Raw genomic sequence first — 23,432 nt, 5'->3', positions numbered from 1 at the left:
TCTATTCAAATTTCAAGTCAATCGGATGAAAACTGCCAATTTTAGAAACTCCGCCAATGTTGACCTTTTTTGGCCTATTTGGACCTCAAAAATAATTGGTGGTTCAATTCAGTAACCTGATATGCAAATCCTCTTCGAATTTCAAGTCAATAGGATGAAAATTGAGGATTTTAGAAATTCCACCTAAGTTGTTGACCTTTGGCCTATGTTAACCTTTTGGTCTATGTTGACCTCAAAAAAATGGCTGGTCAAATTCAGTGACCTGAAATATGTCTTTTATCAAATTTCAAGTCAATCGGATAAAAATTGAGGATTTTAGAAATCTCATTGAAGTTGTTGACCTTTTGCCATATGTTGACCTTTTTGGCCTATTTGGACCTCAAAAACAATAGGTGGTTGAATTCAATGACCAAATGTGTCACTTCTATTCAAATTTCAAGTCAATCGGATGAAAACTGCCAATTTTAGAAATTCCGCCAATGTTGACCTTTTTTGGCCTATTTGGACCTCAAAAATAATTGGTGGTTCAATTCAGTAACCTGATATGCAAATCCTCTTCGAATTTCAAGTCAATAGGATGAAAATTGAGGATTTAAAAGATTCCACCTTCGTTGTTGACCTTTGGTCAAACAAAATGACTTTTTTGGTCGATGTTGACCTCAAATAATTGGCTGGTTCAATTCAGTGAGCTGACATAAAAATCCTCTTCAAACTTCAAGTCAATCAGATAAAAATTGAGGATTTTAGAAATCCCACCGAAGGTGTTAACCTTTGGCCTATGTTGACCTTTTGGTCGATGTTGACCTACAAAATAATATGGCTTCTTGCTTATAATGAACACTACTGTGTGAAGTTTCGTGACGATCGGTTTAAAATTGTGACCTCGAGGGTATAAATATAAAACAGACAAAGAAACAGACAGACAAAATAACACACACAACCAACCAAGATACTTGAAAAATCTTCGATATTCACAAGTAATAAACAAACAAATGAAAAAAAAAAAATCACTCATCGAGTGACACTTGGCGAAATGGAAAGGTGCTCGGAAGAGCGCAGACCTCCACCAGGCTGAACAGTTTACATTTTGTATCCCACCGATAGGTCGGATCTGCATCTGGACCTGAAACAAAATCGAATCGGCTTGTTATTGTCACCGAACCAACTCATCCACCGAGTTTTGTTACAACTCGTCCACAACTTTTAGAGATAATATGCGATACATCGTTTTTGGCTCCATCTGGAGGAGCCTGTTGTTGGCTTAGTGGTTAGGGTGGTGACTTGGGATCTTAGGGTCCTGAGTTCAAGCCCTGTGTACCGCTGAATTTAACACCAGGGGGTTGACTCAGCCTTTCATCCTTCTGAGGTTGGCAAAATGAGTATCAGTGTACTGGTAATAGGGGCACTGCATCAGTGGCAGATCTGTGTCCCTAAGCAATGATGCAACCAGCAGCCAAAACAAGCTGAAATGAGCTAAGATCCTCGTCCTCTTAATGATGACGTCATAAAAACGAATATGACGTCATTGTGATGTATCAGGTTTGCGATAAATAATTATCTGTGCTCATGCCCGGCTTGATTCCCGCAAACAAAATTCAAACAGCTTGCCGAGTTTCGGAGATAACCGTATACGCGATTTCCATTAGCGGCGATATTATGACGTCAACTTTTCTTTCTAGGAAGAATTTCCAAAATCGGAGATGGTTCCTGCCTGCGCGTGGGCTTTCTGCATATACATGGCAAGTTTCACGAAGATCCGATGAAAACTCTGGGTTGTGAAACAAAAAATGTCAAAAAATAGGAATGACGTCATAAAATTGATATGACGTCATAGTGATGTATCATATGTGCGATAATTCATCTCTGCTAATGCCCTGTTCGATTCCCGCAAACAGAATTCAAAAAGCTTGCCGAGTTTCGGAGATAATTTTTTAGCTGATTTCCATTAGCGGAGATATTTTGACGTCATACCTTTTTCTCTCGGAGGAATTTTCAAAATCGGAGATCGTTACTGTCTGCGCAGAGTATTTTTACATATACCTGCCAACTTTCAGGAAGTTTCGATGAAAACTGTAGGATGTGAAACAAAAAAGTCCACAAGAACAACAACGTGAGTTAGACTTGGAGATCCTCCACGAGGATCTAAAAAAGGCAGCACACGAAGGGAAGGGTTATTGACGGATTTATTAAAATCTGCTATTAGTGTGGTACAAGCATGATGGGCCGAATGGCCTCCTCCTGTGCATAATATCCTTGTTTTTAAAAAAAAACAAAACATAAATTAATAATCTCTGGCAAAAAAAATCATTAAAAAATTGTTGTATCTCGATCTGGAATTGGATCTTTGCCAAAGTTGAATCAATTCTTCCTCGTCACCTAACCAATTAATCCACCGAGTTTTGTCATAACTCGTCCACAACTTTTTCTGACACCATGCAATATCGTTTTTAGTCCCATGTTTCTATGGTAAAGAATCACTTTAAAAATTAAACAAGTCTGGAGACGGCGATGGTTCACGAGCAATGTACACGGTTCGCCTTTTTTATTTTTTGACCTTCGAGGGGACGCCACGGACAAACTGGCGGGAATCGGGAAAAACGTAAATGATGAAAGTTGTAGTACCTGAAGATCACTACTTGCATATGAACTTTCATTCGAGACAGTTGAAAACCCGAGGAGCTCGATGCCCAATTTATTGATTTTTTTTGACATTTTCTAAGTTCGTGACCTTGTGACCTTGACCTTGGGATGAAAATGAAAAATCGAGCTCCGTGGGGCTATGAAGGAGCCATTGGGCTAACCAAATACCGAAACCCCTGTCAGATTCTACAAAACCCCTCGGAGAAGATGTAACTTGAAATTGGCTACCCCCTAAAAACACATGTTTTTTGGGCGTGGCTCCGCCCATAATGGGCGCACCACGCCCATTCTCAGGAAAACACAACTAGATCATGATATAAACATCCCACCAAAATTTTATCAGGATCGGACCAAAACCCACAGAGCTATGCTCAGGACAGACAGACAGACAGACACACACCCATAACGAATATAGTGGTCACTTACTGACTCGTGAACCAATAATTCCTGATCAGGATTCGTATCCACCAAAACTAAGTCGATTCTTCCTTGTCACACACCCAACCTGTCCACCAAGTTTCGTCCGAATCCATCCTTCACCTTTCGAGATCTTCTTCTTCTTCTTTCGGCTGCTCTCGTTAGGGGTCGCCACAGCGGATCATCCGTTATGATCCGCATACTGATTTGGCACAGGTTTTACGCCGGATGCCCTTCCTGACGCAACCCTGGTCGCCTCTTATGACACAGGGATAAGGATGGGGTTTCACCATGATTCCGGGCTGCCCTACACCCTCTCATAGCGCGGCCCAGTGCAGAGCCCCCATCCTCAAGCGATCCTCCAACCCAAGCCTCCGAGTAGCTGGATTACAGGCACACGCCACTATGCCCGGTTCTTCACCTTTCGAGATATTGTGCTATATTTCGTTTATGGCCCTTAAAAAAATTCTCAGATCTGGATCCGGATTCGGATCTTCACCAAAATTAAGTGTTGCCGTCTGTGGCAGGTGTCCTACATACACAAACAAATTCAGAACAATTGCTTGAAAACTGTGGCCAAAAATCGTGTGACAAACAGACAGACAGACGGGCAAGATTGGGACCATACTCTGTACAGAGCGTTAGTGCTGCTTAAGCAGTCTCCTTGGCTATTGGGCACAATCCTTGATGGGTCGCCACTCCGACACAGTATACCAGCATGCTGGCACTCATTTTGTCAACCTCAGAAGGATGACCAGGCCGAGTTAACCCCACCTGGTATTAATTCAACAGCTGAGCAGGATTTGAACTCAGGACTCCAGGAACCAAAGCCCACCACCCGAACCATCAAGCCAACACCAGGACTAATCTAATGGTATTAGCCGAATCTTAATGCTTGTCAAGTTCTGCAATCAAATGATTTTGGACCAAATCCGTCGCACCCTTGATCAACAACCGAGGCCAAACCAAAATGGATTTCGGGTCAAAAGGCCAACAGATGAACACATTCTTATACTTTAAAGGCTAATCGAAAGAATTCATGCCCACAACTTTCCTGCAATGACGACATCCATTGACTTTTGAATGACTCCGTCCATCGTGGCGATATGATGAAGATCCTATCAGCATAGGGAATCGCTGATGAACTTGTAAAGCAATTTCAAAGATGTACAAACAGGGATACATATGCCACTATACTCTCATCCGATGGAGAAACGCAGCTTTTCAAAATTCTAGCCGCAGTAATACAGGTAGACACCTTTGCTCCTTACCTGAGTGTCACGGTGCTTGATTACCACGTAGAGGCGCTATCAAAGGCAAGGAGAAGGAATTGGGGTTTCATCTAGAATGAAGAAAACGTAAAAGAGTCAAACTAGAGGTCTTACGGATCCTTGTCAGAAGAAATTGAGCAAGCACAACAACTTCTCAAGAGAGTAGAAATAAGTGCTGGTAAGACAGGACAAACGATTAATGGTAATAAAACTAAAGTGATGGCATTCAACCAGTCAAGAGAGGCTCAATTATGTCAAACAATGGAATAAAACTTGAGGCATTCAATGGACTTCAAGCATCTTGGTTCCTGGGTTAACACAACTGCTCAGGATATCAGCTGCATGGAGAGCTTGCAACAAACTTTCGAGATTATGGAAGTCGACTCTCTCTCTCGGCGTTATCAAGGAACGACTGACTGGCTTCGTAGCAACGGCTGAGTCTGTCCTGCTTTATGGAAGTGAAGCATGGACCTCGACTGCAACCCAGGAGAAGGGACTTGATTGATGGATGCTGTGGGTGATGAAATAAAGTTGGACTTGAGTGTTTAGGTTAATTTAATAAATAATGTTTAAAATGCTTTAAAGTTAGGAGCATGGTCAAGGACTTTTGGTAAATGTTGCATTTTTATCTTATCGAAATGAACAAAGAGCTACACTTTCTCGCACACATCCTGAGCAGAGACCGTGATCGCACTGCCGCATCCTGCCTCAGGACCACCTAGCCGGATATGGAGCTGTTTTTCCTTTCTGTTTTAACTAATTCTTGTTTTACCAATCTCTCTTGTAGTTTGACATTGATTAACTTGTTTTCCTGTAAATGATGCTTTGGTTATAGATCACGCTCCATTTGTAACAATATAAAACTCAGTAATACTCTGCCGAGAGCAGAGAGTGCTTGGGGATTTTATAACCAGCACTCGCTCCACACGTGTGTTTACAATAAACGATCATAGTGGACTATAAAGTCTTTTCTGATTTATAGATATCCAAAATTTCCACGACAATTCTCTCCTCGACTTCGTTGTTCAGCTTTCAATGTCCATTGGTCTGAACATAGGAAAAAAAAAATCGAGCTCTATGGCTCTCTTCCGAGGCTGTCGGTTAAAATGACTGGCCCTGGAGATGAGGAACTGCACACAGCAATTCTTGATTGAGAGGACTGGAAGCTGAGGATCAATATCATCTGAGTTTGGCCTGAGAGCTGACTTAAGAAGCGAGAATATGTAACTCAAGACTGGAATTCTTAAGATATGTTGAAAGGATGGAGGAGGAGAGACAAGTGAAAATGATATACTGAAGGATGATGAACAGTAGAAGGTTAGTGGGTAGACCAAGAACGAGATGGAAGCAAATGGTGGAGAAGGATCTAATGGAAGCTGGAATTGGTATGAAAAATTGCATCTAGCCAAAGATAGTAAAGGTTGGAAAGGCGTGATTCAGGCGTTATGCTGCTTAGCAACGAGAGACTATTGAGTCATAATCATTGGGATTTAAAACGGAATCTGAGCATCATGAGCCAGGTGCTCAGAAGGTGACACAATCAAACTGGGTGAACAGGTTTGGTGATCCTATCAGTCAAACATTAGGGGGACAAGCAAACTGGTTTGTGCAAAGTTACAACAAAGCTTTTGCACGAAGATTAATAATTTGATTACAGTTGCACATTGTTTATTACAAAATTCGATTACACTTTTGATTATACGTGGGGGCACGGAAGATGGCCGCATGCTTACAACCCAGAAAACGTGGGCCTCCCCCAGAGCAGTGAAAATGACAGTTCAGGGACACATTACCTTAGAGACCCGGAACCCTCTTTTGATGATGAAATCATATAACCCTCAAAACTACATAAGCATATTGTCTTTTATATATTTATTCATAGTTAAAAAAAAAAAAATTTCGGTTTTTAAAAGTTTTGGGACACTTAAGTTGTTGACCATCTGAGTTCAGCCTTTTGACCCCCCCCCCCCCCAAGACAATATAATCACAAATAAGCTTCATAATTATATAACCATGTAGTCATTTGAAATAACAAGTCATAGTTGTTTACAAATGAGAAAAGACATTTTAAATTCAATAATTAACTTCTCTACACCTGTCAGGACCGCACCTGAGTGACCTGCTCATTACAAGTCATAGTTGGGTGTACGAGTGAGTAAAATTCTCTGCACGTACTTGGACCTGTGTTACCTTGGAAACAATTTATGTAGGGGATCTGTCTCGCCTTCCGGGAAGTTTTATGGCTCTGTAAGAGAGTATATAAACGCAAGTTTGGATAGACAAGTGCAGTACTAGTTTTCTATGGTCCGATTTGAGAGTTTTTCTCCTCATGGACAGGGAAGACAACTTTTAAGTAAATAGTTTAAAAACACCTCTTGAGGAATTCACTGATGAGGTTAGTTCTTTACTTAAACTTTGACTTGGATAGAGTGGGATGAGTTTGGAGTTCTGTGCACAGACAGGTATGTCCTGCTTCATATACATATATATATATATATATATATATACATATATATATATATATACATATATATATATACATATATATATATATATGTATGTATATATTGTTGCGGAGCTGGCATTGCGGGGAGACCACGAGGGATGGACTGCCTCGGGTTTCTCACCGGAATCGCAGGCCGTTGCACACGAATAACTTTGTGATGCGGTGGGTCGCTAATCGACCGCAAACGCCAATAACTCGACTGCGTAACTTAGGGTCCTCTGTTCAAAACCGTTTACCTGAAAATTACGTGATCTGATTACCAGGGAACATGCCCTCGATACGTACTTGCTTTAACCAGATCACCTACCAGATCAGTTGCAGCCGAGCAGAACTGCCAAGCACGTACCGGATATGAAACAGATTATTGGGGAATAATGTCCCGGCAAAGCTCGGGTGCGGGTCATGCTGGACCAATGAAAGAAAACACGAAAACAAGCTGGGAACATTTCTATACAGTGCATTTATTTAACAAAAGAGGAAAGGTATGTGGCACAATGGATGGGAATTATTGGTATGTAAAGCAAGGAAAGCAAGGAATTTGTGGGGTGCAGCAAAAGACAAGCAATCTTACAAAAGCAGACACAGAGCAGAGTTATCCCGAATACCTTCTGCAGTCTTAATTTATGCAAGGACAGGTGCCTTAACACACACACACACACACACACACACACACACACACACACACACACACACACACACACACACACACACACACACACACACACACACACACACACACACACACACACACACACACACACACCCCTGAGGAAAATTAGAGTGTAGAGAGAAAGAATAGGTGAGAGTAAGCGCCCTCGAAACACCTGGCATGGTCGGTTGACCAACGCGACCGAGAACACTTTGGGAGAGGTCGGTTGGAGGAATAATAATGTCTAAAGTGTGGAAGTGGGAGGTGTGATGTATTGCAACATGAGGGGTGCTGTGTCATGCGAGAGGAAAATGTGAACGTGCGTTGGTATATTCGTTCCTTTGTCCCGGCCCGCAAAAGAACAATCGGGCTTATGCGTCCACAGTGGACGGGATAGATGGGGATAGAGAGAAATGGTAGAACCAGGTGTGTGAGGAGGAAAGTCCTTATCCTAACCGTGTAGATATCTGTATGTGTGAATGGTGAACCTCTGTGGGACGCTCCACCTGAGCATTCCCACCTTGTGGAAGTTGTGTGCTATTCCCTCCTTCCCGCTCGATTACGGGGATTCGCGGCACCTTGCACTCCACGCTGGCTGCTTGGCGACCCCGTCCAGCTCTGCGGTTTGATGGCAGCAACAGCAGCAGCACGACGAAGCAAGGGTGGTGAGACGTACTCATACCCGCAAGAAGGTTAACGTCGGGAGTTAAAGATGAGGTGAAGTGGAAGAGAGTCTGAGTGAAGACAGAGGTGAGGTGGAAGGGGTTAAGGCGAAAAAGGAGGAGGGGTGGCTGAGAGTGAAAAAAACAGTTCTGTGCTGCTCCTTTTATGAGCCTCAGGCGAAGGGCAGGGCAAGGACCGGATAGCGACGTGCTGTGGCCCAAATCCCGTTTCTCTATTGGGCCACAGTGGCCTTAACCATGCCCCACCAGGCTCCGGGACCGGAAACCGGCTCAGTAGCTTGCTAACTTTGGCACGGCTCGGAGCTCCTCACTTTACATGGGGCCGCGCTCCCCGAATGTGCATCCCGGCCACGAACGTGCGCTGATCATTATTCCAATGTAAAATTGTCGGGAACTTCTCCCGCTATCCATGGGCTCTTCCACGAGCCGCAATGTATGTTCGGGTCCCATGTTAAGTCCTTGAATCACTCTTTCCGCATCCCCTCCTCATCCCTTGAGGTATCGTCGTGGTTTAATGACTGGGTGAGGGCAGTTGTGATGGTCATAGAGCAGGACGCCCACGCGTGCAGGTATTATGTGAAAGGTGGTGGTAACTGCGGCGCCTGTTTATGCCTGGTGTTGGTTTATTGGTTCAGGTGGCGGGCTTTGGATCTGAGGGTCCTGACTTCAAATCCCGCTCGGCTGTTGAATTAATACCAGGTGTGGTTAACTTGGCCTGTCATCCTTCCGAGGTCGGCAAAATGAGTGCCAGCATGCTGGTATACTGCGTCGGAGTGGCGACCCATCCATGATTGTATCCAATAGCCAAGGAGACTGCTTAAGCAGCACCAACGCTCTGACCAGAGTATGGTTTCAATTCTCTCTCTCTCTCTCTCTCTCTCTCTCTCTCTCTCTCTCTCTCTCTCTCTCCCTCTCTCTCTCTCTCTCTCTCTCTCTCTCTCTCTCTCTCTCTCTCTCTCTCTCTCTCCCTCTGTCTCTCTCTCTCTCTCTCTCTCTCTCTCTCTCTCTCTCTCTCTCTCTCTCTCTCTCTCTCTCTCTCTCTCTCTCTCTCTCTCTCTCTCTCTCTCTCTCTCTCTCTCTCCCCCCCCTCTGTAAAGCAGTTGATCGCCACGCGGCGCCCAGGGTAATGGCTGGCGCCGTGTGGCACTGAAAGTAAAATAGTGAATTACAGCAAGGTCAGAGCGTAAATTGTCATGGCAGTATTTTACTTCTGTGTGGAGGGCGGTAGCGGTGAAGATGGTGAGGTTCGGGGAGTGAGATGAGGTTTGAGGTGAGGTGACGGTTGAGAACTGGCACGCATATTCGTATGGATAATGGTGCGCAAACTCCAGAGGAATGATTCATTGTTGGCAAGGAGCGTTCACAGCACGAACCTGCCAGAGGTGCTGGTAGCCCAAACACATGGGACGCGCTCGCAGCGTGCCTGACAAATTGCTATTGAGTGGCGTGCGTGCTTGCATGTGTGTTCGGTGTAATAGCTAGAAGGAAAGAGTTAAAGTGGAGGTCAGAGTGAGGATTGAGGAGATATATATATATATATATATATTGGACCTAACTACGAGTCCCACGCAACATATCCTTCCCCTCTTAACCCACGAGACATATGGAAAGGACTAACTTGACATACACTATTGAAATAACTGCCTGGGGATTACTTTATGTTGTGTGCCATTGCCTTCGAGGCATGTGGTTTTACAGAACCGCAACAATATATATATATATATATATATATATATATATATATATATATATATATATATATATATATATATATATATATATATATATATATATATATATATATATATATATATATATGTACACACATACATACGTACCGGGCGTAGTGGCGTGCGCCTGTAATCCGACTACTCGGAGGCTTGGGCTGGAGGATCGCTTGAAGACGGGAGCTCTGCACTGGGCTGCGCTATGAGAGGGTGTAGGGCAGCCTGGATTCATGGCGAAACCCAATCCTTATCCCTGTGTCGTAAGAGGCGACCAGGGTTGCGTCAGGAAGGGCATCTGGCGTAAAACCTATGCCAAATCAGTATGCGGAACATAACGGATGATCCGCTGTGGCGACCCCTAACGGGAGCAGCCGAAAGATGAACAACAACATATATATATATATATATATATATATATATATATATATATATATATATATATATATATATATATATATATATATATACACAGGGTGTCCCAAAAAAAAAATACAACTTTTCACCTGCAAAGAGGATGGTCATAACATATTTTTTTAAAGATATATGGCTGGATAGAAAGCTGAAAGGTTGAAGTTTATTGTACCAATGTCAAAATTGCCACCAAAATTTAAATTTTGGTATAGAATCGTTGTTTTCTTTTAGACCACATATTCGACGTTGGCTCCACGTTGTCCGATCACTGCCTGCAAACGCGTTGTCATGTTCTCTATCACTTTGGGAAACGTTTCCTGAGGAATGTTCTGGATTTCTCGGTGGATGTTTTCCTTCAGCTGATCAAGAGTCTGAGGCCTAGGGTTTCCATAGATCCTGTCCTTGAGATACCCCCACAAGAAGTCTGGAGGAGTAAGGTCAGGGGAATACGGTGGCCACTCAACGTCTTCGTAGAGGGAGATAAAGCGGCCCTCAAAATGTTGGTTGAGAAAACGCCTTGTTTCCCTGGCTGTATGGGGTGGTGCCCGATCCTGCTGGAACCACTGGGTTCTCATCTGGATCAGGTTGTTTCTCCTACGGGCCTGAGTACGTAGCTCAGGCAGATAGAATTCCTGAATCATTTCGCGATAGTTCCTCTGGTTTACCGTGCAAGTGCATCCCTGGTCATCTTCAAAGAAGTATGTACCAATTATCCCATACGAACCAACCGCCACCCACATGGTGACTTTGAGAACAGATCGAGGCACCAGTTCAGTTGATGCATTGCCAGGATTTTCAGTTCCCCAGTACCGAAAGTTTTGCTTGTTTACCTCCCCGGACAAGTGAGCATGGCATTCGTCCGTCATGTGAAGTTTTTTGAGGAAGTCTGCATCTTCCTCCAACTTTCCTGAGAACCAATTTGCAAAGTCTAGTCGTTTGTGTTTCTGTTGATCAGTAAGCACCGTTTGCGTTTGAATTTTGTATGGAAAGGCATGAATGTCTGGGCGAAGGATCCTCTGAACGGTGCTCTTATGAATGTTTGTCTGGCAAGAAAGTCGTCGAATTTTGGTATAGAATCGTTGTTTTCTTTTAGACCACATATTCGACGTTGGCTCCACGTTGTCCGATCACTGCCTGCAAACGCGTTGTCATGTTCTCTATCACTTTGGGAAACGTTTCCTGAGGAATGTTCTGGATTTCTCGGTGGATGTTTTCCTTCAGCTGATCAAGAGTCTGAGGCCTAGGGTTTCCATAGATCCTGTCCTTGAGATACCCCCACAAGAAGTCTGGAGGAGTAAGGTCAGGGGAATACGGTGGCCACTCAACGTCTTCGTAGAGGGAGTCGCCTGTCTCACCATTTACACATTTTCTTCACTATGACCTGTCCTCTTCCGACCACTGTGACCCTTGTGAAGGTCACAGATGGTTCCCACATTGGTAACCTTTGCGATGGTGCACTTTATTGTCCGAAAGTTTGGTGCATGGCGCAAGTGGATACCGAAATGTCTCGAGTAAAGACGTTGCACCTGTATGACACTTTTCGTCTGGTGCCAAAGTTCTACAATTTTCGTCCGTTGTTGTACGGTCAGTCTTGGCATTTTTCTGGCGCTTGCTTGGTATCAAAATAAACTTCAGGGTCTCTGCAACAAGAAATGAAGCATTAGTGACAAAATTACTGCTTTTTTAGGATCAAACGAAGCATTTTAAAAGTTGTATTTTTTTGGGACACCCTATACATACATATTGTTGTAGAATTCGCGCCCGCCTGGCGTGCGAACGACCGCGTTTCACCAATAGCAGCCGGTTCGCCCACCGAACGTTCAATCCAGTGGTGACTTTCTGCAATGGCGTCAGAAACCAGTCACGGATGGGTTTTCAATCCCACCACAACCTTGTCCGTACCCTACCAATGCTACAGGGTCCGATCGCCAAATCTTCGATTTACCTAATTATTCGCGCAGGTAGGTTACCGAGAGGTTGTACCTCAATGGGACCGCTTGGAAACGAGCCGCTTAAGCAGCCCGCTTCCTCTTGGGATAACCGAGCGGGGTAATATCGCGCAGTCCCGTTGGACCCGATCACTTTACCGGCTATTTAAAAGCCAACTAATATTCCGCAATACAAGATGGCATTTCAATGGGGGCATGGACGCGACGAACAGGTTTACATTTAAACCAGCACATTTATTTACTCTACATATGCAGGAACAATCATGCAGTCATTCAAAAACACCAACATGCATGTATGCAGAACAAGCAATGAATGCGGCATGGCACGTGGGCAAGACAAAGCGCTACAACCGTCTATAAGTAATTATTAATGTACAGTCACTTACACAGTTTTACTTACGGGACTCAGCGCCACAACATTCATTCGAAAGAAAAGCAGGAAAAAGACCCCATCAAAGGCAATGGGGTCAGGCTGGACCTCTTGGGTCTTTATGGCGTGGGACTTGGCAGACCGAACGAGTCCCACGAGACCGTTGCAGGTTTCCTGCACCCTCGTGGTGTCTGGCTTGGGCGACCCGCGACGTCCCGTCCCCACAGCAGCTAGCGTAGCCGCGGTCGAGCTCGGGCCTTCCGTGTGGCAGACGAGCTCTCTCCGGCTCTCACACGAATGCGCTTGGGCGACCCGCGATGCTCCTTCCCCACGGCAGCTAGCGTAGCCGCGGTCGAGCTCAGGCCTTGCCAAGCGGCCAGGTGATTCGGTCTCAGTCGGCAACTCATTTGAGAGGAACAAACGGTCTTTGCTCTCTTAGAGTTGATGCTCTAACTGCGCCGAAGCCCGATCACCTCGGACCGCTTGTCGCTGGCTGGCGAGCTCTCTCCGGCTTTCTCCACTCGAACACGTGGTTCTGCTTGACACAGCAGGCAAGGCTGCGCCTCCAGCTCGCGTCTCCTTCGCGACGCCCAGACTCTCCACCGACTGCAAGCTCCAATCTCCCGACTCCAACACGAGCCCAGACTTCCACGCAGCTCCTTGGCTTCTGGCTTCCTCCCGACTCCCCGACCTCTCCAGACTGACTTAGACCGACCGATCAACTCAAACGCGAGCTTTGGTGCTTTGCTCGGCCTTATATAGTGCTGGTGAGATGCGGTTTGGCCTCCGATCCTCGACCTTTGACCTCTGACCTCTGCGCGGAAAGCGGACATGTGCGAGATCACCAAGCTTGATCCGACGAGCAAACGTCTCGCGTCGGCCTGCAGTGACGCCGCTCGATGCGGACTCGCCGCGGCTAGCGCAAAGATGGCGACGTTTCGGAGACGAAGGTGAGGCGATGTTTGTGGTGTGGAGATGTTGACGGTTGCTGGCGAAGTGGTGAGGATGGCGTGGTTTGGTGAGAGGCAGGTGTGGTTGTGGTGGTGGAAGGCGGTTGCTCTGAAGTGGTTGTTGAGAGTGATGTTGGTGGTTGTTGTAAAGCGGTTGTTGAGAAAGATGTTGGTGGTGGGCGTGGTTGGTCCAAAATAACGATAGTAAAGAATAACGGCTAACTCAAAGATCACAGCCCGGTTAACATGCATAGTTCCCTTTAAACAACGGTGGGGAAATCTATCTGGACACGGACTTATCGGCCTAACTGATCTCGGGATCTTTATGGTGTTCTGTCATTTTCCACAGCCGTAACAATATATATATATGTATGTAATTGGATAAGATGCGTTTTTATATCTAAGATGGCCACCAAACCACGTGACTTGTGACATCATAATTTTACCCTATATGCAGCAATGGTGTGAGATAATACTTGCGAAGTTTCACTTCGATAGGATAAGTGGTTCTCGAGAAAACATTATTTCACAGACCGAACAATACGATATACGAGATCACAGATAGAGAATACGAGATACGATACGAGATACGAATTTCACAGATACGAGAAAACATTATTTCATATTTTTCTTCAATCCAATATGGCTGCCAAACCATGTGACCGATTGGGTTGAAATTTAAAACATACGAGATGACCCGTGAACCCGCTGGGTTCCTGTTGTGACAGTGGTTGATAAAAAAAATCATTTCAAAAAAAAAAGAAAAAGATAGCTCCAGCGAACTATACCGCTGAGGTTGTTTGCATTGATCAAATTCTCCCGAAGAGTACTTGACTGAATCGGGAATTGACTTTTTATATAATTTTTTCGTTGCCTGATTTTAACGAGACTTGATACTGCACACAGGCGAATGGTGAGTAAGGTGGCCGTAAAATTTTTGCGCTATCGTGTACCGTTTCGGCTGTATTTTGGGAACATACATACATACAAGATGAGAGTTTTAGTAATATATAGATGTTTGTCTTCTTTACGAGATCATAATTATGAAGTTTCACTTTGATTGATGAAGTGGCTCCAGAGGAAACATTATTAAATATCTTCTTTCAATCCAACATGGCTGCCAAACCATGTGACCTACATCAAGAAAGGTAGGGAACTTTTTGTTATTCTTGGATAGGCAGTCACATGTAAGGTCCGCCTTGATCTGGAAAGTCATTCTGGAGTAGGTTTTGAAAGTTTTTTAATTTTCAATCCAATATGGCTGCAAAACCACATGACCTATGACATCATAAATTTAGATTCTGTCTGTAATTGGGTAGGGGATCATACTTGTGAAGTTTCATGTTAATTGGTTAAGGTGCGTTTTCTATCCAAGATGGCTGCCCAACCACATGACTTGTGACATCATAATTTTTACCCTATATGCAGCAATGTAGTTGATTATACTTGCAAAGTTTCACTTCGATAGAATAAATGGTTCCAATGGAAACATTATTTAATATTTTTCTTCAATCCAATATGGCTGCCAAACCATGTGACCTATCAACTATTCATTAAAAAAACTTGTATCCCCAAGTGTTGCGGAAGGTGTGTGTGTGAAGTTTCACCTTGATCTGTCCAGCATTTCTGGAGAAGATATTTTTTAACGGTTTTAGGGTATATCAAATGTGACCACTAAACCATGTGACCTATCAATTAGTCATTAACAAACTTGTACACCCATGTCTTGGGGAACATGTGTGTAAAGTTTCACTTCAATCTGTTCAGCCGTTTCGGAGAAGAAGACTTTTAAAGTAAAAAAAAAATAAAAAAAATGGCTACTGAACCACATCATCATTTTTTTTCCTTGCGTGAGTTGTTGCATACATGACGCTCAAAAAATTTGAAATTTTTCGGATGCAGCGTTCTCCGTGACTTCATGGTTAATACCATTTATACCCCTTTGAGATCTTGACAATGAGCCATGTTTCAATTTTTTCTCTACCTCTCTCGGCTCTCTCTCGAGAGGTTCCAGAAAAGATGTCCAAAGTTTTTCGGTTTTTCATGAAATAATAATAAACAGAAGAAAAACAATAGGTTGCCAGCCTTGTAGGCTTGGTACCCTAATAATAATAATAATAATAATAATAATAATAATAATAATAATCACAAAACGTATTCAATAAAGTGTCAACACAAGTGACTTCAGTCACAAATCCGACAGGCCTCCATGGAAAGACGCGACAGAGCACGTTCTTAATTACAATAAAATAAACTCCATGACCAAGGGCCTGTGACACACAAAGGGGAAGGCTAGGAATGTTGGGGAATGCAAAGACATCAAATAATATTCAAGCCGGGTGAAAAACGAAATGGGGAGATATGGGAGGGCCAAAGGATATAGCTTGCCCCATGGCCGATGGTGTGGTGGGAGATGGACCAGATCATTGTGGGCTAAACAAAGTTGTGGAGAGCAATCGAGGTTGGCTCATTGTGTTGATGTTGGTGACGTCTCAGGGCACTGCCGATCCATAACTGCCCTTCTCTTTGGCAGTACCGCAACCCTCAATTGCCACTTTTGGTGGCGCCTTCTTCGTGAAACTCAATGCAGAGACGTCCTTCGGCTACTCACCGACTGGTGGTGCACCCACATCTATCTCTTGCTTCCCGATTGCCACACATGGACTGCATCATATCCGTGACATGGTGTCTCTGGGTGCTTTGCATGGACCCATGCTGAATCCCAACCGAATGGTCTTTGGTCCGTAGGACAGCGTGAGCTCATAGCGGCAAGCAAATGGGAAGACATCGTAATCATAAAATAAGGAGGTGGGAAAGAGGGAAAACCAGGCCCACTTGGATGTATTGTTGTGGGCTGGGGTTCGGTGGTGATAAACGACCACTAGGGGGAGCAGTAGGGTCATCTCCACCGAACACCCCAGAATTTAGGTCGGGACTCTCGGATAAGTCCGAAAGGTCCCTTAGCGGACCGAGGTCGCCAATATTTCGACGGCGTGGGGTAGAGTTAATTGCCTAATTTCAATATACCTAAGTACCCACATCGTCTAACTACCGGGGAAAACCACACCCTCGACGGACCTCGGGCGGAACGGACCGTTTAGGCCGAAGTCACATTTGCCACGGCGGCCGTGGGGTCTCCAAAATATACGGCCACTAGCAATTACATGGCGGCCGCAGTATTTCCACAGTCACACAATGGAGCAGTCACATGTTTTTTTTTTGTTTTTTTTTCGGGGAGCCACACGGCGTATTTAGAAATTGTGGAGACCGAAAACGTGGGGTTGCCGTACGGTCTTTGATTTGATGTCGCACGGTGACCTTAAGGGGGCCCTGCGGCGGCCATATAATTTTCAAGGCAGACGCAAGGTAGCCTCAAGGTGCCCGCAAGGCGACTGCAGGGGGCCCTAAGGCGAACGTGCGGCCAGATGGACGGTAACGAGTGGGTTAATTTTTTTATTTTTTTTTACCAGTTCTTTTGTTTCGGCTTGTCGAATTGCTACGGCGAACGTAGAAATGAAAAAAGTTATAACTTCGCGTTATAATTCCACGGCGACCCCTACGGCCTGTAAAAGATAGCCAAACGGCGTAGGGCCACCCTGAGGCCACCGCAGAAACTCTGGCCGCCGCACGTTTCTGTCAATTCAGTTGGCGTACGGCCGCCGCATCCTCGCCATAGAGAAAATGTGACTTTAGCCTTACCGAGCCCGATCTGGGTGTAAACCAAGCGGGGATTACCAAGATCCGTCGGTCCAAATGAACAATTTACGGCACGAACGGCTTCCCTAATTCCCAATACGCACCGTGCTAAACCAATGAAAGAAAGTAACAGACAACGAGCTGGTACATTGAACAATTGGGGGTTTATTTATAATGGGGCAGGGGAGCACAAAAAGAGCAGAGTTAAAACCAAATATGAGGAATGCAATTTACAATGATCGAAAAGCACTTACCAATTCTACTTATCAGACTGGCACCACACACACACACACACACACACACACACACACACACACACACACACACACACACACACACACACACACACACACACACACACACACACACACACACACACACACACACACACACACAATGGACCCCGTGGGTCTTTATTCGGCCCCTCAGCCCAGAGTGAAGGCGAGCTGGGGGAACAGAGCCTGGCCAGGTACCTTCCCGCCTCGTGCGGTCACACCGGTCTCCAACCATCACGGTGGGACTCGAACCCACGTTCCGAAATCCACGGGCCACGACCCTGGCTGCTCGGCCACCACCTCCACGAGGAGCCACCACGAAGGACCGCAGACTACGACCGAGACCAAGCCACCGCGCCAGACCAGAAGCAATAGGCCACGATGACTACAGTCCTCTCATCCTGACAACCACTCCACTCTTTCTCTTCCCCAGCCACTCGCCTCATGATTGGACGAGGGGTTGGCGGGCGACCAGTGGCCTCCCCTCATTGGTCGGGGCTTCTGAGGTAATAGGCCTCCTGATTGGACGAAGGGCGCGTTCTTGCCCTCGTGGGCGGAGTCGGCTCTGAGGCGATGATGCGAAGAACAAAGGAGATTTGTTGGCGATGTAAAAAAACCTGACTATAAAAGAACCCGCAGCGCACACATGTAATTAACCCATTAGACAGAAGGACGAGGCCCTGACTATAAACACATACTTATCGAAATAACTGAACTGCGTGGGCTGCTGTCTGTGTGCAAATGGCTTCCAGATTCGTAACAGTATTACGTGCCTTACCAACTGGATAATGCACGACCTCACACGTACATTCACAAAGTACGTACACAGACATGGTGCGTTGTGCATTTATGTAGACGTCTCACACAGGGCTGTCCCATACCTTCTTGTGTGGACACGTGACATCATGAACAGCAAAAGTGTGATGGTTTTGGTGAACGTGGTAACTCACTTTTACATTCTAATCATGTTCGGTGAATTGTAATTTAACGATGGAAATAGCACCTCCATGTTCGTCCGAATCGAGTGTTGTCGGGAAGCACATTCCTTCCTCTGACCGTTAAACAGGTTCACAGCTTTGCTGATTGTTTCTGTCCGTCCATCTCGCGAACACGGGTCACGCCTTCGTTTAAGCTTTGGCCTAACCCCGGTCTCTGTGCAGCGACAGCAATCCCGGGGAATGCCAAGCCCTGCCAGAAGGACTTTGTCGCTCTTTTTTCACTGCCTGGTTGAGAGAAAACAAGGTATTGAAGAGGATGGGGTAAAGTATTCCTGCTGAATGTTTAATGAACCGATGCGGCGATGATACCTGATGTGTGAGGTTGTTCTCAACGTCCCATGCGTATGTGTTTATGGAGACATTTTGGGAGTGGGGATGGTTTAGGGGAGAACAGGGGAGAGTGGAAAGGGTTTGGGAGGAATGAAGCGAGATTTAGGGGAGAGGAGGGGGAGTGGTGATAGTTTGGTGGAAATAATAAGGGAATGAAGAGGGCTGGGGACTGTTTGGGGGAGAAATTAAGGAGTGGGATGAGCTTCAGGGAAAGAAAGCGGAGTGGAGAATGTTTTGGGGGAAGTGGGGAGGGTTTGGGGAAGTGGAGAGGATTTGGGGAGAGAAGGGTGAGTGGAAAAGGTATGGGTGAGTGGAGAAGGTATGGGTGAGTGGAGAAGGTATGGGTGAGTGGAGAAGGTATGGAAGAGTAGAGAAGGTTTGGGTGAGTGGAAAAGGTTAGGGGGAGTGGAGAGGGTTTGGGGGAAATGGGGAGGGTTTAGGGAGAGAAGGGTGAGTGGAGAAGGTATGGGTGAGTGGAGAAGGGATGCGAGAGTGGAGAATGTATGGGTGAGTGGACAAGGTATGGGTGAGTGGAGAAGGTATGGGTGAGTGGAGAAGGTATGGGTGAGTGGAGAAGGCATGGGCGAGTGGAGAAGGTATGGGCGAGTGGAGAAGGTATGGGTGAGTGGAGAAGGTATGGGTGAGTGGAGAAGGCATGGGTGAGTAAAGAAGGTATGGGTGAGTGGAGAAGGTATGGAAGAGTAGAGAAGGTTTGGGTGAGTGGAGAAGGTTAGGGGTAGTGGAGAGGGTTTGGGGGAAATGGGGAGGGTTTAGGGAGAGAAGGGTGAATGGAAAAGGTTTGGGTGAGTGGAGAAGGTTTGGGTGAGTCAAGAAGGTTTGGGTGAGTGAAGAAGGTTTGGGTGAGTGGAGAAGGTTAGGGGGAAATGGGGAGGGTTTGGGGGAAATGCGGAGGGTTTAGGGAGAGAAGGGTGAGTGGAGAAGGTTTGGGGGAAGTGGGGAGGGTTTAGGGAGAGAAGCGTGAGTGGAGATGGTTTGGGGGAGTGGAGAAGGTTTAGGGAGAGAAGGGTGAGTGGAGAATGTTTGTGGGAAGTGGGGAAGGTTTTGGGAGAGAAGGGTGAGTGGAGAAGGTTTGGGGGAGTGGAGAAGGTTTAGGGAGAGAAGGGTGAGTGGAGAAGGTTTGGGGGAAGTGGGGAGAGTTTTGGGAGAGAAGGGTGAGTGGAGAAGGTTTGGGTGAGTGGAGAATGTTTGGAGGAGTGGAGAAGGTTTAGGGAGAGAACGGTGAGTGGAGAAGGTTTTGGGAGAGAAGGGTGAGTGGAGAAGGTTTGGGGGAGTGGAGAAGGTTTTGGGAGAGAAGGGTGAGTGGAGAAGGTTTTGGGAGAGATGGGTGAGTGGAGAAGGTTTGGGGGAGTGGAGAAGGTTTAGGGAGAGAAGGGTGAGTGGAGAAGGTTTTGGGAGAGAAGGGTGAGTGGAGAAGGTTTTGGGAGAGAAGGGTGAGTGGAGAAGGTTTTGGGAGAGAAGGGTGAGTGGAGAAGGTTTTGGGAGAGAGGGGTGAGTGGAGAAGGTTTTGGGGGAGAAGGGTGAGTGGAGAAGGTTTTGGGGGAGAAGGGTGAGTGGAGAAGGTTTTGGGGGAGAAGGGTGAGTGGAGAAGGGTTTGGGAGAGAAGGGTGAGTGGAGAAGGTTTTGGGAGAGAAGGGTGAGTGGAGAAGGTTTTGGGAGAGAAGGGTGAGTGGAGAAGGTTTTGGGGGAGAAGGGTGAGTGCAGAAGGGTGAGTGGAGAAGGTTTTGGGAGAGAAGGGTGAGTGGAGAAGGTTTTGGGAGAGAAGGGTGAGTGGAGAAGGTTTTGGGAGAGAAGGGTGAGTGGAGAAAGTTTTGGGAGAGAAGGGTGAGTGGAGAAGGTTTTGGGAGAGAAGGGTGAGTGAAGAAGGTTTTGGGAGAGAAGGGTGAGTGGAGAAGGTTTTGCGAGAGAAGGATGAGTGGAGAAGGTTTGGGGGAGAAGGGTGAGTGGAGAAGGTTTGGGGGAGAAGGGTGAGTAGAGAAGGTTTTGGGAGAGAAGGGTGAGTGGAGAAGGTTTTGGGAGAGAAGGGTGAGTGGAGAAGGTTTTGGGAGAGAAGGGTGAGTGGAGAAGGTTTTGGGGGAGAAGGGTGAGTGGAGAAGGGTGAGTGGAGAAGGTTTTGGGAGAGAAGGGTGAGTGGAGAAGGTTTTGGGAGAGAAGGGTGAGTGGAGAAGGTTTTGGGAGAGAAGGGTGAGTGGAGAAGGTTTGGGGGAGTGGAGAAGGTTTTGGGAGAGAAGGGTGAGTGGAGAAGGTTTTGGGAGAGATGGGTGAGTGGAGAAGGTTTGGGGGAGTGGAGAAGGTTTAGGGAGAGAAGGGTGAGTGGAGAAGGTTTTGGGAGAGAAGGGTGAGTGGAGAAGGTTTTGGGAGAGAAGGGTGAGTGGAGAAGGTTTTGGGAGAGAAGGGTGAGTGGAGAAGGTTTTGGGAGAGAAGGGTGAGTGGAGAAAGTTTTGGGAGAGAAGGGTGAGTGGAGAAGGTTTTGGGAGAGAAGGGTGAGTGGAGAAGGTTTTGGGAGAGAAGGGTGAGTGGAGAAGGTTTTGGGGGAGAAGGGTGAGTGGAGAAGGGTGAGTGGAGAAGGTTTTGGGAGAGAAGGGTGAGTGGAGAAGGTTTTGGGAGAGAAGGGTGAGTGGAGAAGGTTTTGGGAGAGAAGGGTGAGTGGAGAAAGTTTTGGGAGAGAAGGGTGAGTGGAGAAGGTTTTGGGAGAGAAGGGTGAGTGAAGAAGGTTTTGGGAGAGAAGGGTGAGTGGAGAAGGTTTTGGGAGAGAAGGGTGAGTGGAGAAGGTTTGGGGGAGAAGGGTGAGTGGAGAAGGTTTGGGGGAGAAGGGTGAGTAGAGAAGGTTTTGGGAGAGAAGGGTGAGTGGAGAAGGTTTTGGGAGAGAAGGGTGAGTGGAGAAGGTTTTGGGAGAGAAGGGTGAGTGGAGAAGGTTTTGGGGGAGAAGGGTGAGTGGAGAAGGGTGAGTGGAGAAGGTTTTGGGAGAGAAGGGTGAGTGGAGAAGGTTTTGGGAGAGAAGGGTGAGTGGAGAAGGTTTTGGGAGAGAAGGGTGAGTGGAGAAAGTTTTGGGAGAGAAGGGTGAGTGGAGAAGGTTTTGGGAGAGAAGGGTGAGTGAAGAAGGTTTTGGGAGAGAAGGGTGAGTGGAGAAGGTTTTGGGAGAGAAGGGTGAGTGGAGAAGGTTTGGGGGAGAAGGGTGAGTGGAGAAGGTTTGGGGAGAAGGGTGAGTAGAGAAGGTTTTGGGAGAGAAGGGTGAGTGGAGAAGGTTTTGGGAGAGAAGGGTGAGTGGAGAAGGTTTTGGGAGAGAAGGGTGAGTGGAGAAGGTTTTGGGAGAGAAGGGTGAGTGGAGAAGGTTTTGGGAGAGAAGGGTGAGTGGAGAAGGTTTTGGGAGAGAAGGGTGAGGGGAGAAGGTTTTGGGAGAGAAGGGTGAGTGGAGAAGGGTTGGGGGAGTGGAGAAGGTTGAGGGAGAGAAGGGTGAGTGGAGAAGGTTTTGAGAGAGAAGGGTAAGTGGAGAAGGTTTTGGGAGAGAAGGGTGAGTGGAGAAGGTTTTGGGAGAGAAGAGTGAGTGGAGAAGATTTTGGGAGAGAGGGGTGAGTGGAGAAGGTTTTGGGAGAGAAGGGTGAGTGGAGAAGGTTTGGGGGAGTGGAGAAGGTTTAGGGAGAGAAGGGTGAGTGGAGAAGGTTTTGGGATAGAAGGGTGAGTGGAGAAGGTTTTGGGAGAGAAGGGTGAGTGGAGAAGATTTGGCGGAGTGTAGAAGGTTTAGGGAGAGAAGGGTGAGTGGAGAAGGTTTTGGGAGAGAAGGGTGAGTGGAGAAGGTTTTGGGAGAGAAGGGTGAGTGGAGAAGGTTTTGGGATAGAAGGGTGAGTGGAGAAGGTTTTGGGAGAGAAGGGTGAGTGGAGAAGCTTTGGGGGAGTGGAGAAGGTTTTGGGAGAGAAGGGTGAGTGGAGAAGGTTTTGGGAGAGAAGGGTGAGTGGAGGAGGGTTTGGGAGAGAAGGGTGAGTGGAGAAGGTTTTGGGAGAGAAGGGTGAGTGGAGAAGGTTTTGGGAGAGAAGGGTGAGTGGAGAAGGTTTTGGGATAGAAGGGTGAGTGGAGAAGGTTTTGGGAGAGAAGGGTGAGTGGAGAAGGTTTTGGGAGAGAAGAGTGAGTGGAGAAGATTTTGGGAGAGAGGGGTGAGTGGAGAAGGTGTTGGGAGAGAAGGGTGAGTGGAGAAGGTTTGGGGGAGTGGAGAAGGTTTAGGCAGAGAAGGGTGAGTGGAGAAGGTTTTGGGATAGAAGGGTGAGTGGAGAAGGTTTTGGGAGAGAAGGGTGAGTGGAGAAGATTTGGGGGAGGGGAGAAGGTTTAGGGAGAGAAGGGTGAGTGGAGAAGGTTTTGGGAGAGAAGGGTGAGTGGAGAAGGTTTTGGGAGAGAAGGGTGAGTGGAGAAGGTTTTGGGATAGAAGGGTGAGTGGAGAAGGTTTTGGGAGAGAAGGGTGAGTGGAGAAGGTTTTGGGAGAGAAGGGTGAGTGGAGAAGGTTTTGGGAGAGAAGGGTGAGTGGAGAAGGTTTTGTGAGGGAAGGGTGAGTGG

At 46.5% G+C, this 23,432-nt stretch overlaps 1 protein-coding gene and 1 long non-coding RNA gene across 2 annotated transcripts in view; one reads left to right on the top strand and one right to left on the bottom strand.

Moving 5' to 3' along the window:
- Positions 1-591: 591 nt before the first annotated feature.
- Positions 592-18,132, bottom strand: LOC147010131 (uncharacterized). The gene is made up of 3 exons (XR_015053086.1): positions 17,743-18,132; positions 4,329-4,399; positions 592-1,123 (listed from the first exon to the last, which is right to left on the bottom strand). It is a non-coding gene; the product is annotated as an uncharacterized LOC147010131 (long non-coding RNA).
- A 352-nt stretch (positions 18,133-18,484) lies between these two features.
- Positions 18,485-23,432, top strand: part of CA10 (carbonic anhydrase 10 (inactive)) — a 320,755-nt gene continuing 315,807 nt past the window's right edge. Inside the window, exon 1 of the mRNA XM_085863335.1 lies at positions 18,485-18,786. Coding sequence (XP_085719461.1) covers positions 18,723-18,786 — 64 coding nt within the window. The 5' untranslated portion in view covers positions 18,485-18,722. The remainder of the gene's footprint in view (positions 18,787-23,432) is intronic.

Source organism: Eptatretus burgeri, chromosome 17 (genome assembly GCF_056783735.1).
Source record: "Eptatretus burgeri isolate ZD-2024b chromosome 17, Ebu_testis_v1, whole genome shotgun sequence".
Lineage (NCBI taxonomy): Eukaryota > Metazoa > Chordata > Myxini > Myxiniformes > Myxinidae > Eptatretus > Eptatretus burgeri.
This window is presented reverse-complemented; position numbering and strand designations above follow the sequence as displayed.